The 12,287-nt window shown below is 52.8% G+C and overlaps 1 protein-coding gene across 1 annotated transcript; it reads right to left on the reverse strand.

The window, feature by feature from the left end:
* Positions 1 to 4,192: 4,192 nt before the first annotated feature.
* On the reverse strand, positions 4,193 to 8,669 carry ATOX1 (antioxidant 1 copper chaperone). The gene is made up of 4 exons (XM_054389155.1): positions 8,648 to 8,669; positions 7,373 to 7,448; positions 6,138 to 6,295; positions 4,193 to 4,384 (listed from the first exon to the last, which is right to left on the reverse strand). Exons 1-3 carry the CDS (start codon positions 8,651 to 8,653, stop codon positions 6,162 to 6,164), a joined length of 216 nt encoding a protein of 71 aa, XP_054245130.1. The 5' UTR covers positions 8,654 to 8,669; the 3' UTR covers positions 4,193 to 4,384; positions 6,138 to 6,161.
* Positions 8,670 to 12,287: the final 3,618 nt, after the last annotated feature.

Genomic DNA, 12,287 nt, shown 5'->3' on the forward strand with positions numbered 1-12,287 from the left:
CAAAAAGCCAGTGGTGCTTAAGGCAGCTCTGGGATAGCCAAGGCAGCTTTTTCTTTTGTTGGCTGAAGGACTGGGCTTTGGAGGCTGTAGATTTTGTTTTTTCCCCCCACTGGAATCAGATTTTTGGTTAAAAAAGCTGGGGAAGGTAACACTGGGTGAAAAACGACCCCCCAGAAGCAGAGCAGCACCGCAGGGATGGCAACACTGCAAACACAAGAAGGTGGGTGAGAAAAGCAAACACCTGCTGCTGGAAACACCATGGAGGGGAGGAAACAAAGGTGGTTTTGAGGTAGGGGAAACAAACAAATTTTGAAAACCCAGTCCTCTGGTGCAGCAGTTAGAGACAATTCATGGACTGTCACCGTTCAGCTGGAGCTGGGCTGAGAACCTCATGAGAAGAAACCAGAAGCAAACCGCTGCTGCTGGCAGGACATCTTCAGGGACAGCAGTCAGCTGCATTGCACCTCCCCAGCTGCTTGTCCTGCAGCTGGCAGGGCTGACAAGTTCCTCTTCCAGCAGGTCCCTGGGCTGTCCTGCAGAGCCAGGGTGTCTGTGGTACAGGAAAGCTCCTTTTCCAAGGGCCACCCTTTCCTGTTTGCACTGCAAACTGAGCATTTCCTTGTCTGAAAGCAGCCTCACAGCCTCAGTGTCTGGCATATTGTTTCCTGTGGAAATTACTGTGAGTAACCTGGAGTAACAGGAGTTACCTGTGCAGGCTACATGACAATGCAGCCTGGGGGGGGGGTGGCAATTTCAGGCCACCCTGGTGAGTGCAGATTTTGAAGCTGGGCAATGGTGGAGCAAAGAGACTCTGCTTAGGCACTGTCTTACCCTTTCAGGCTCTGTGAAGGAGCTGGCTTTTCTCCAGTGGCTTTTCCATAAGCCTCTTGGACAACCAGCCTGCAGGTCTGCTTCTCTCTTCAGGCTTGACCATCCTTCCTTAGCCTTCCTAGTGCAGCTGTGACCAGCCCGAATGCAGCCCACACACCAAAGCAGGGACTGTCACAGGGTGTCATTACTGAGCTCTGCCTGCATGTTTGAGGGAGAGGTGGCCTTTGGGGAGGCACCCTGGGCTTCTGCAGAGTCACTGCTTCAGGAGTGCTGGTGTAGAGCCTCCTGTGCTCCTTGTCCTGCAGGCAGGACCAGCAGGTCATCTTTCCCCAAACACCTTCTCTTATCCAGAGTAAATGAGAGCAGGTAGAAAGAGAAATGTCCTGCAGATTGCCTGGTCTGGTTGAAACACTCTGTTCTCCTGATAAGTCTGTAAGGTTGATGGAGGAGCAGAGATGATGGGGATCCTGATGGGCTTTTTGTGGAGAAAACAAGGAGTGGCTTGGACATCATCCAGCCCTGCTCTAACAGGAGTTATCCTGGTTCTTTGCTGTTTTCCATAATGCTGGACTTAGGGACCATCACAGCGCTTCCCTCTTCTTGACTGGAAAAGAAACCCTAGCAGATTCTCTCCCTTCCCCTTCCCCATAGCTGGGGAAAAGAAGAGGGATGTGATGGGAGGGTCTGAGTGCTGCAGCCACTGAATGAAGGCTGAAGCAGGGCTCACAGGAGCCCTTGGTGCTTTCCCAACCACTCACTCCCATCAGGATCCTCAGGGTATGGCACAAGAGAGAGGCAGCCTGTGCAGACTTGTCACCCCTCTGCTCTGGAACAGTCAGCAGGACAGCAAATGCCACAGGCCCTGCAGACATACAGTCTCCATCAAAGAGCAAATGGCAGCAACACATCAGGGAAGTGGCTGTGGGCAGCCTTTAACATGCCAGTGAATGGGGACCCCTGTCAAGGGTCTGCAAGTGACACTAATGGCCAGGTGGAGCAGAGCAGTGTAACAACTGCCTGCTTCCAGGGACAATTAGAGCCATTCCTTAGAAGCTCAGAACAGGGATTAGGAGGCAGAGTCCCCAGCTCCAGTGGAGGGAGACAGGCTAGTGAAGGGCTGCTCCTCTCTCCCCTCTGGGCAGTGGTGCTGGTCTCTTCTCACAGGTGATTAGTGCTAGAACAAGAGGGAATGGCCTCAAGCTACAACAGGGTAGGTTTAGACTGGACACTAGGAAAAAAAATTTTCCCAGCAAGAGTGGTCAGGCATTGGAATGTGCTGCCCGGGGAGGTGGTTGAGTCACCAAGCATGGATGTGTTCAGAGGTGGTTTGGATGTGGTGCTGGGGATATGGTTCAGGGGTGAACTTTACAGAGCAAGGTTATAGGTTGGACTTGGTGATCCTGAGGGTCTTTTCCAACCTGCATGTTTCTGTGATTCTGTATTCCCACCACACTCTGCAGCCAGCTTGGGGCAACCACAGCTTGTCACTGCAGGTGATTTCCACCCAAAGCTGCAGTGTCATTTTTGCAGCAGGCAGACTTAAAGCAGTCCCTCCAGCCATGCTGAAGGGTGCAGAGGAGGCCTGGGAGACTGCAGCCCTGCAGATGGGTGCCAAAACTTCAAGTAGCTGCATGAACCTCCTGGCTGGCTGTGGGCAGCTACCTCTCCTTGTTTGGCTCAGAGATAAGCAGGCTTTAACTAAAATAGATGGTCCAGCAGAGCAGGCAGAGAGGAGCAGGGCAGCCAGGGGAGCGTGGAGAAGCATAAGCTGCAGCCCAGACATCAAGGCTGGGCAGGCTGGTTTACAGCAAGATGTAGTGGGAGTTATCTTTTGCAGGCACAACAGTGCCAGTTTGGCAGACAGCAAGAGCCACAAGGATTGCTGGGTCCAAGGCTACCATGTGCCATCCAGCTTCATGCCAAACCAACAGCACACATCCTCCCCAAGCCAGCCCACTGCCACCAGAGCTGAGCCACTGGGCAGCCAGCTGTTGGTGGACACACTGGCCAAGCCTGGGATGAAGCTGCAAGCAGTAAATAATAACTAACATTGGCAAACACTAGACCACAAGGGCAGGGGGCTAGGGAAAGGGATTAATTCAGTCACACAGGACCCCCACAGCTGTCTTTGGATCAGTGGTACAGAAGGACTGTGAAGTCCTAAACCACAATAGGAAAGAATAAATTGTAACTATGTCAGGAGTCACCTCAGTGGGAAAAATCACTTGAGCAGCAGTAACCTGCTTCTTCAAACTTTCACTGCTTTTCCTTTCTGTAGGACAAGTCATATGTGACTGGTAGGCATGGGGGACATCCCCCAGGTGAAACAGGAGGCAGCAGACTGGGGCAGACATGTGCAATTCTTTCACTGGGCTGAAAACCTGAATTAATCTGTGAGCCAGGCAGAGCAACAGTACAGACTATGACACTGCTCACTGGGCAAAGAAGAGACCTTGGAGACTCCCACACCCTTCCTTCATCCCTTCTGCATTTCTCATCAGCACAGCTATTCTCTTCTGCACCGTCCTGGTTTCACTGGGATAGAATCATAGGCCAGCAGGCTGTTAGCAGTTTTGAGTCAGCCAGGAGCTTAAGCTGGGAGAAGTAAAAGCCAGGGCAGCTGCCCCCAGCTGTATCCCAGACCATAAATGCTCAGTGTAAAGGGAGGAGTTTGCTGAGGAGAGGGACCCTTCTCATGCTCCTCTCAAGGGCTGCCATGCCTGGGGGGCTTGCTTTGCCCTCTGCTCCTAAGGACTGCTCTCCTGTTTGTTGTGACTGCTGCACATTCCCTAGGCTGAATCTAACTTTGTGTATTTTTTAAATTTGCATTAGTACTGATACTAGTTTTTGCTGGTTTATTGAATCTGTTTTCATTTTAGTTCACAGGTCTCCTCTCATTTTCCCAACCCCCCTTCTCAGCTGGGGAGGGGTCACTGGGTGTTAAAACAATTGCTCTAGTTTAGCCCCAGATATGGGCTACATTTAGACATGCACACCTCTGTCTCATGGCCCCATCTAGCTTAAAAGGTCATTTGGTTATTGATTTACAAAGGCTGCAAGATTCTCTCCTTCCCAGCACTTGCACCCCAAATGGAAAGTTTGTTCTATGACAGAAAGACATCTGCCAAGATACTGATTCCCTGAAGCTAAGTGACACTCCAGCTTTGTTCTCTTGAGACATGCTCCTCAGGCAGAGGTTGCAGTCAACTTCTAAAGATAGCCTTACTTTCCTGGGAGACCTGTCTTGCATGTAATGGGTAGTTTCCCATCCTGAAGAGCCATGTCTTTTACAGAAAGCAGTACAAAGACACACAAGACACACAGACATGCACTGGAAGGTAGAAGCAGCACCTTGATTTACTGTGCAACTAGAAACAGCACATAACCTCCTTCTCTAGACTCCTCTACTTCTGATGCCCGAGACGCGGCTGCCTCCTGCCAGCCCTCTGCTTTCCGACATCTGGCAGGGCAGTACAGGTCAAGCGACAGAGCAAGTTAGAAGATATGTAAACAGTTAAGCCATCTTTTTTTTTCTGAAGTCGTGTTTGAGTTCCTGCAACATAAATAAATAAATAAAGGAATGAAAGAAGAAACCTCCAAAGCACGCAGGAGGCAGCGCTATACAACGGCGCCCTCTGCTGGTCACCAGCCGAAAGGACGCATCCACCCCAGCACTCCAATCACTGGCAACCGCCCTCCCTCCTTTCACAGACAGAACCCTAAAAATACTCCCTGGAGATGGAAATGTGCTGTAAACCTTACATTTTGTGATTTTAATTTTTTTTTTTCCCTAGTCATGACAACTGAAGTGATCTGGCAGCAAGCTTCTAGCCAGGGGAGTCCAACTACTGCTCTCCTTTGTTTTGGATCCTGCAATTCCTGGGTAAGTCAAATAGCTTCAGTCAAAATAAAACAGGAAAACAGAAAGGATCGAGAGAAACGTTCTGCCAGGTCGACCAGCTGAACTGACTGCCCAGCTGCCCTGATGTAATGTGAAGGAAAGTGGTGAGAACACAGAGCCAGGGACATGTCCACAGGACTTGAGGTGAGCTTTGCTGTAATGGTTAACTTCTGCAGGCATTTGAGACGTAGTCCACAAGTCCCTGCAAGTTGAAACCAGCTCCTGCAGTCAGTACCACGAGCTGAAGAATATTTGAGGCACAATCAATTCAGAGCATGTTTCTCCCTCTTGTTTAAATAGCAATGCTATTTGATTAAAGCTGATTTGAAACCATTTCTAAGAAGTATTGAGAGCTTGCTCAAATGACACAAACTGCACAGTTTAAATCTCTTAAGTCAGTCTATCAAAATAAAAGCAGCTCTACTACACACACACCTCAGCATCAGCACAACTCTTTCTTGTATCTGTTTAATTCCTGCTGGTGTAAAGCTCTGATTTAATTTACTGAGTGGGAATTAAATCAGCATGAACTGGCTTCAATGCATCTGTGCTGGGTATTTGTAATGATTGAACCAGACTGTTTTAAAACAATGTCATTGGATTAGAAAGCACCACTGACAGAAACAAGCTCTGAAGAGATGCAGTATCATACTTCTGGACACTAAAGAACAGAACATGCAGTGAGTGGGCAGCTCGCTCCTTCCCCTTCATTCTTTTCCACTGAAATTGAACCCTGGCTACACAAAGATTTCAGTCAGGAAAGAGTTCTGTACATGTCCTCATCATGCTGGGATCCTAGAAAAACCAACAGGCTGTCACAGTCAGGTGCTCTGTGGGACAGACGTCCACCTGGCCAGGGGCTCTGTGTGCTGGGATCTATTCTGAAACCAAACACTTTATATCTGTGAGGGTAGCAGGGTGCTGCTCTTCTTGGATCTTTGAGTTTAGTGGAGGATTAACAGCAAGATCAACAGAACCAGATGCTGGATGTTCTTAGGTAACACCCAACTCCCTGCACCATGTACCCACAGGGGTCTTTGTGTCCATCACCCTCCCTGGTATTGTCAGGGGCCACCAGTCTCTCTGGTCATCTGGCAAACGTCTCTGTGGTTTGTTCTCATGCATGATATGCTCTGGCAAGCTGAGAATGGCACAGAGGCTGTGTTCTACCTCTCCACTACAATCATGGTTGGGATCATGTGGGCCTTCCAGAGTAGCTCAGGGGTCCTACACTGAAATGATGCTGGCTGTACGTGGTCCTGCTGCTTCTCTGATATGAAGGGTTTGCTGAAGCCGGGCCTGCAGATCTTTTCTAATTTGTGCTTTCCAAAAAGCAGCCTGCTTAACTGGGAGAACTGGAAAAAAAGTTCAGATCTCTTCAGCATTTCATACACCTGGTATATACCTAGCCTCCTCACACCAGGCAAGTCTACTGTGCAGACTTCTCCCCAAGGTAGGAAGCATTCTTTCCAGTCTTCTTTAGGGTTTCCAACAGGGTGTCAACGTTGTGCTCAGAATCGATACACACCTTCTTGTTGGGCAGGTCAATATCAAACTGGACACCTACAAGGAAATTAACAGGTTTTGCACAGCTGGAAGTAGCCAAATGGTGTGAGCAGGGGAAAAGCTCACCCTCACACAATTGTGCTCCCAAATTTGTGTTTACCTGTCCTAGAGTGAGCTAGGCAGTTATCCCACACCATGGCCACGAGTCAAAGGTAAAGGTGCCTCCTGCCAGCAAAACCAAACTGGTGTCCTGCCAGCAATGGTACAAAGGAAGCCAGACCTCCTATAGATCTGCATTGGGTACCAGTTTCTCAGCTGCTTTAGTGTGCTCACCCCACCTTGGATCAACACTCATGCAATTATCAGAATGAGCTGCATTTAAACCAGCCACTATAATCTCCAACCAGCTCAGCCTGTGCTGTGGTTTAGCACAGACAGGAATAATGAAGGAGTTAGTGTGGGGTTAGGACAGGGTCAGTGGTGGTACCAGCCAGCAGCAAGCCCTTCACATTGGTGACTGAAAGCTGTTCTCACTTGGGGAGGACAGGGGAGCAGGATGACACATCCTCACAATTGGCAAGTGTGGGTCAGATCCTTCTTTCTTGGTACTTCCAGCACAAAGGAGGTATGGGTTGTAATTTTCCAGGTGGTATTAAAAACGGGCTGTGCAGGCAACCACCAAGTGCTCTGCTCAGCAGCTCTGCACTGGGATGGCTCTGCATGTTGACGCTGATGACGCATCTAGGGAAGCACCACAGATACCCCAAGCCTCCTCAGGAACAAAGCCTGGCAGGACATCCACCTCCCTTCCTTCTGGCAGCCTGAGCAAGGGTCTACCAGCGTGGTTCAGGATGAAGCCCTGGTGACTCAGAGCCACCTGCAGCTATAGCAGCTCCACCCTCCCTTGACATTTCTTCAAGAGATCACCCGAGTCCTGCAGACAACCTGCGACTCATCGCTGACTAAGCAGCAGGCTCAGGGCAGAGCAGGGAACAGAGGTTTCCAACCAGCCACTTTCAGCTTTCACCCACAGCGCTGCCCTTGCAGGACGGAGGACCCCAGGGCACTGACATCCTGCCCCAGAGCTGGTGTTGTTCCGACAAGCTGACTGCCCCTCACCCAGCACTGACTCACCTCCCAGCCTGTGCAGGACACGGGTGACTGCATTGGAGCAGCCTTCGCAGGTCATGTCCACAAAGAACTCGTGTCTCTGAGAAGAGGCAGAAGAGGCATCAGGGAGAGCCCAGTTGGCAACACACCGCAAGCACTCACCCTCCACACTTTGCCTTTTTCCTTTGGGAGGTGAGTTCAAATCCTTCTTGACCAAAAGGTCCACATAGGTCACTAAGGGACCCTCGCAAAAGTGAGAGCTCTTGGTACTCCTCCCTATGGTGTCCTTGTGCTGTCCCTCACAGTGTCACCCTGAGGTGTCTTTGGAGACTGTCTGGTCCCTGCTCACAGTAGGACCACCTTTAGGGTCAGCACAGGTTGCTATCACTGGACTCATTCTACCTGCCCTGGGGGGCCCACAAGATGTAAATTTCCTACCCCCAGCTACCCACTGTCCTGACTTGGTCTGCAAAGTTCTTGCTGCTTGCCCATCCTATTCTTCTTGTGTCTACCAAGGCCTCTGGTCCCCAGCACAATAAACTTATAAAAATACCAACAAAACTAAAATTTAGGGAATGTTAGTGATGGTTTTTTCATCCCTTCCCTTCTTGTGAGAAACACCATAAGCACGCTCTCCTGTAACACTAATCATCATGCTTTGGTACCAGACAGATCCTGATTTCCTTTTCTTGCGTATTTTTCAATTTCCTTTACCAAAAAAAAACCAAACAAAAAACAAACAAACAAAAACAACACTAGAAAAACCCCCAACAAAACCAACCAACAAACAACTCCCCTATTATTTGTTACCCACAACACATACTTCCTTCCATTCAAAACCACTCTTTGCACCTGGACACCAAGAGGGTAAAACCCTGATGGGCATCATTCACCCGGGAAAGACGATGGCAGCGCAGGGCTTCCCACTAGGATTTTCCAGTGTAAACAGCATTTGCTTGATTTTATTTTACAACTGCCCAGCCTGCTCTGAGGGTTGGAGTGTGGGATAGAGAGATGGGGATGGAGCAGAAGGGATCAGGACTGGGCAGCAGGGATCGGGACGGAACAGGAGGGTCCTGGCACAGGGGTCCCACCCCGGGCCGCCCTGTACGCCCAAGCTCTGGTTCCCGGAGGGAACCCCGCCGCCTGCCTTCCGCGTACCAGGAAGCGCCCTTCCCGCCCCACCGCCTCCGCTGGCGCCGGGCCCAGCCCCACCACGTCCCCCGGCCCCACGCCGGCCCTTCCCGGTCCCCGGCCTGCTCCGATGCCCTCCTCAGCGTTGCCCAGGCCCAGACCCACCGGCATGGCGGAGCGCGGCGGCGGCTCCCGGCTCTCGCACGGCGCGGAGGAAGGGGCGGGCCGCGCCCGGCGGCTCAGGGCCGAGGCCGGGCCATGAGCGCCAACTACGCACAGCGCCCCCAGGGCAGCGGCGAGCCTGGCGGGGAACACTGGCCCGGGTATGCCCACACCGGCCCCGTAGCCCTGGGGAGCACAAGGGAGCCCCAGCCTCCCATAGGCAAGGGCAGCGGCCCCGGAGCCCTGGGGAGCCCCAGCCTCCCATAGACAAGGGCAGCGGCCCCGGAGCCCTGGGGAGCTCCAGCCTCCCATAGACAAGGGCAGCGGGCCTGGAGCCCTGGGGAGCTCCAGCCTGCCATAGACAAGGGCAGCGGCTCCGGAGCCCTGGGGAGCCCCAGCCTGCCATAGACAAGGGCAGCGGGCCTGGAGCCCTGGGGAGCTCCAGCCTCCCATAGACAAGGGCAGCGGCTCCGGAGCCCTGGGGAGCCCCAGCCTGCCATAGACAAGGGCAGCGGCCCCGGAGCCCTGGGGAGCCCCAGCCTGCCATAGACAAGGGCAACGGCCCCGGAGCCCTGGGGAGCCCCAGCCTGCCATAGACAAGGGCAGCGGCCCCGGAGCCCTGGGGAGCTCCAGCCTACCATAGACAAGGGCAGCGGCCCTGGAGCCCTGGGGAGCTCCAGCCTGCCATAGACAAGGGCAGCGGCTCCGGAGCCCTGGGGAGCCCCAGCCTCCCATAGACAAGGGCAGCGGCCCCGGAGCCCTGGGGAGCCCCAGCCTGCCATAGACAAGGGCAGCGGCCCCGGAGCCCTGGGGAGCCTCAGCCTCCCATAGACAAGGGCAACGGCTCCGGAGCCCTGGGGAGCCCCAGCCTGCCATAGGCAAGGGCAGCGGCCCCGGAGCCCTGGGGAGCCCCAGCCTGCCATAGACAAGGGCAGCGGCCCCGGAGCCCTGGGGAGCCTCAGCCTCCCATAGACAAGGGCAACGGCCCCGGAGCCCTGGGGAGCCTCAGCCTCCCATAGACAAGGGCAACGGCTCCGGAGCCCTGGGGAGCCTCAGCCTCCCATAGGCAAGGGCAGCAGCTACGGAGCCCTGGGGAGCCTCAGACTCCCATAGACAAAGGGCAGCGGCTCCGGAGTCCTGGGGAGCCCCAGCCTGCCATAGACAAGGGCAGCGGCTCCGGAGCCCTGGGAAGCCCCAGCCTGCCATAGGCAAGGGCAGCGACTCTGGAGCCCTGGGGAGCCCCAGCCTCCCATGGACAAGGGCATCAGGCCCTTTCTAACTAGAACCATTGTGACCACCTTCATCTCTAACCCCATAGCCCCACCAAGGACCCAGTTTCAGAACGTTCTGCAAAGCCACCCGTGGGCCAGGCCCCGGTGTCAGCTGCAGAAAAGCCCAGGGAGGGCAGGGACAGGTTTCAGAACAGAAGGAGTTTGGGGCTGGTGGTTTTTCTCAGCATTGACATGATCTGGGATGTAAGTGTTCAGACACTTTTTGACCTCTTCTTCATGCTAACCAAATGGCTTTTAAGAGCCCTTTGGGGACAGTGATCTTAATTCTCAGGAGTACTGGTTTCTAAAGCACAGCCCCACTTCTCATGGGCACGTTTCTCTTCCCGTTTTTCTGATAATAAAACGCTGCCATTCCTGAGTAGACGGAACCAGGGCTGTGGCTGGACCAAAGCCACCTGGGTTAGGGTGAAGCCTGTGGTGGGAATAAGGCTGAGGCTATCAGAAAGCAGGAGATGCCAGAAAGGGTTAATAAGAAAGTGGTGGAGAAAGTTGTGGTGTGGATCCCTAACAGCTGCCTGGTGCTCAGCCTGCTTTTTACAGGCTAAAGGTCTGCAGAGACAAAGCAGCTGTGGGAAGAAGGTGGGAAGTGTCACAAAGATAGGGCAGGAGGTGTGAGGGTTCCAGGCTGCTTCAGAAAGCTTATTGCTCTCTGCCTTTTGAGATTTTGATATTTACTGGCTTAGAAGAGCTCTGGTAGGCTGGATTATTGGACATGGGAGGTTTGGGGGGCATCTCTACTTCAGAGTAAGTTGAGAGAAAGGTCCTTGAGGATGTTTGTGTGTCTGCTTTGGGGTGGTTTGATATTTCTCTTCCCCTAGCTGTTTGGCCCTTTGAAAGAGAATGGGCCTTTTTCTTAAAAACTCAAGCCAAGGTGGAGAAGGCAGTGGTGAGGGCTGGGAGCAGTTCAGGGCTGTGGGTAACCAGAAGAGGAGACAGAGCGGTGCGTCAGGGCTGAGAAGAGCTGCGTGGGGGGTGATACTTCCTGACCACGTGTTGGGCTTCAGCATCCTGCTGTTAAGGAGCCCAGCCTGTAGCAGCAAAAATATCTGGGGTGCTTTTGGTTACTTGCTACCCCACCAGCTGGAGCTGCATCCTGGGATGTTGGCTGGCCCTGGCTAACCCTTCCCCTCACAGAGCTGATATTGAACAGGCTAAGCCCCAGCCAGAAATGCAGAGCTAAAGATGATATGAATGCCTTTCCTAGCAAGTTGCTGTTGAATGGGCTGGGGTGAGGGCACTCAATTTAACATGCATTACCTGAACCTCTTTTGGTGTGGGGAGAGATGCCAGGGGTTCCCCTGGTGGGGTTTATTTTGGAAGGTTGTTCACTGGTTTCATGTTAAACTTTGCAAAAGGCCTTGCTACTGATTTATGAACTGGCAGTCTGCAAACGTGGCTTAGATTATAAATAGCTGGGCTGTGTGGGGGGATGGATATTAATGCTGAGCATGGCCTCGTGCCAGTCCACTGACTGTATCTCTAGCTTCAAGGCATAGCAGGGAGGGGTTGAGGCAGCATTTAGGGATATGGTGATGGGGAAGAAATCACTTTTATAGAATGAAATATATCTCTGACTGCTTCATGTCATAGGTATGTTTGGGATGAGATGTGACACAAGCAAATGGAAAGGGATGGCCTTCTAGGAGCTGGCTTTTTAAGACTGTTTCTCTTCCCTCTTGCTGTCCTTGGGATCCCTGAACCATCACTGCTGCTGGGAGCTTGGATGGCCTTTTTTCTCCTTTGCAGGATTAATTGATCACCGAATCAGAGAATACATCCTTGCAAGGTGGGTTATAAAATGTCCTTCTTTGGCTTGTATTTCCTTTGGGGCACATGATCTGTTTGCTTTGCTCATTGTGAAGGAAAAGGAGCTGCCTGAGTGTCCTAGCTCTACCTGTGGCCTTCCAGGCATGAGCCAGTGAAGGCAGTCTGTGTTGCTCCAGCAACGGTGATGGTGACCACTGCCTTCTGCCAGTGGCTGGGTTTCTTTCTGGTGGAGGTGGCCTTGGCTGCACTTCAGCACAAGTGCCTTTTAGTGTTAGAAGCTCCTTTTACCCACAACCACTGCTAGCTTCTCTCAGGTGAGTGGGTCGGTTGTGCCAAGTGAACTTCAGGCTGGGTGAGCACCTGTGGTGCAGAGGAGGCTGTGGCAGCTGGAGGAGGTGCAGTCAGCAAAGAGGGAGCCCGTGACATGTTTACTGTTACAGGTCTCTGTCTCCTGTGATGAGTGTGGGTTCCCCTGTGCTGAGAAAGGCGGCAGCAGCGCATATGCCCTCATCACGTGCACTGCCCGCCAACCCTCCCCGCCGCCATGTTGGGCGCCATCCTCTTCCCGCCAGCAGGGGGTGGTG

The sequence above is a fragment of the Indicator indicator genome, chromosome 18, assembly GCF_027791375.1.
Source record: "Indicator indicator isolate 239-I01 chromosome 18, UM_Iind_1.1, whole genome shotgun sequence".
In the NCBI taxonomy this organism is placed as follows: domain Eukaryota; kingdom Metazoa; phylum Chordata; class Aves; order Piciformes; family Indicatoridae; genus Indicator; species Indicator indicator.

Excerpts from the sequence above, each read along its gene's own strand:
- ATOX1 (XM_054389155.1), bottom strand. Across the intron at positions 6,296-7,372 it reads TGTCCTGCACAGGCTGGGAG|GTGTCCAGTTTGATATTGAC; the intron begins GTGAGTCAGTGC and ends ATTTCCTTGTAG.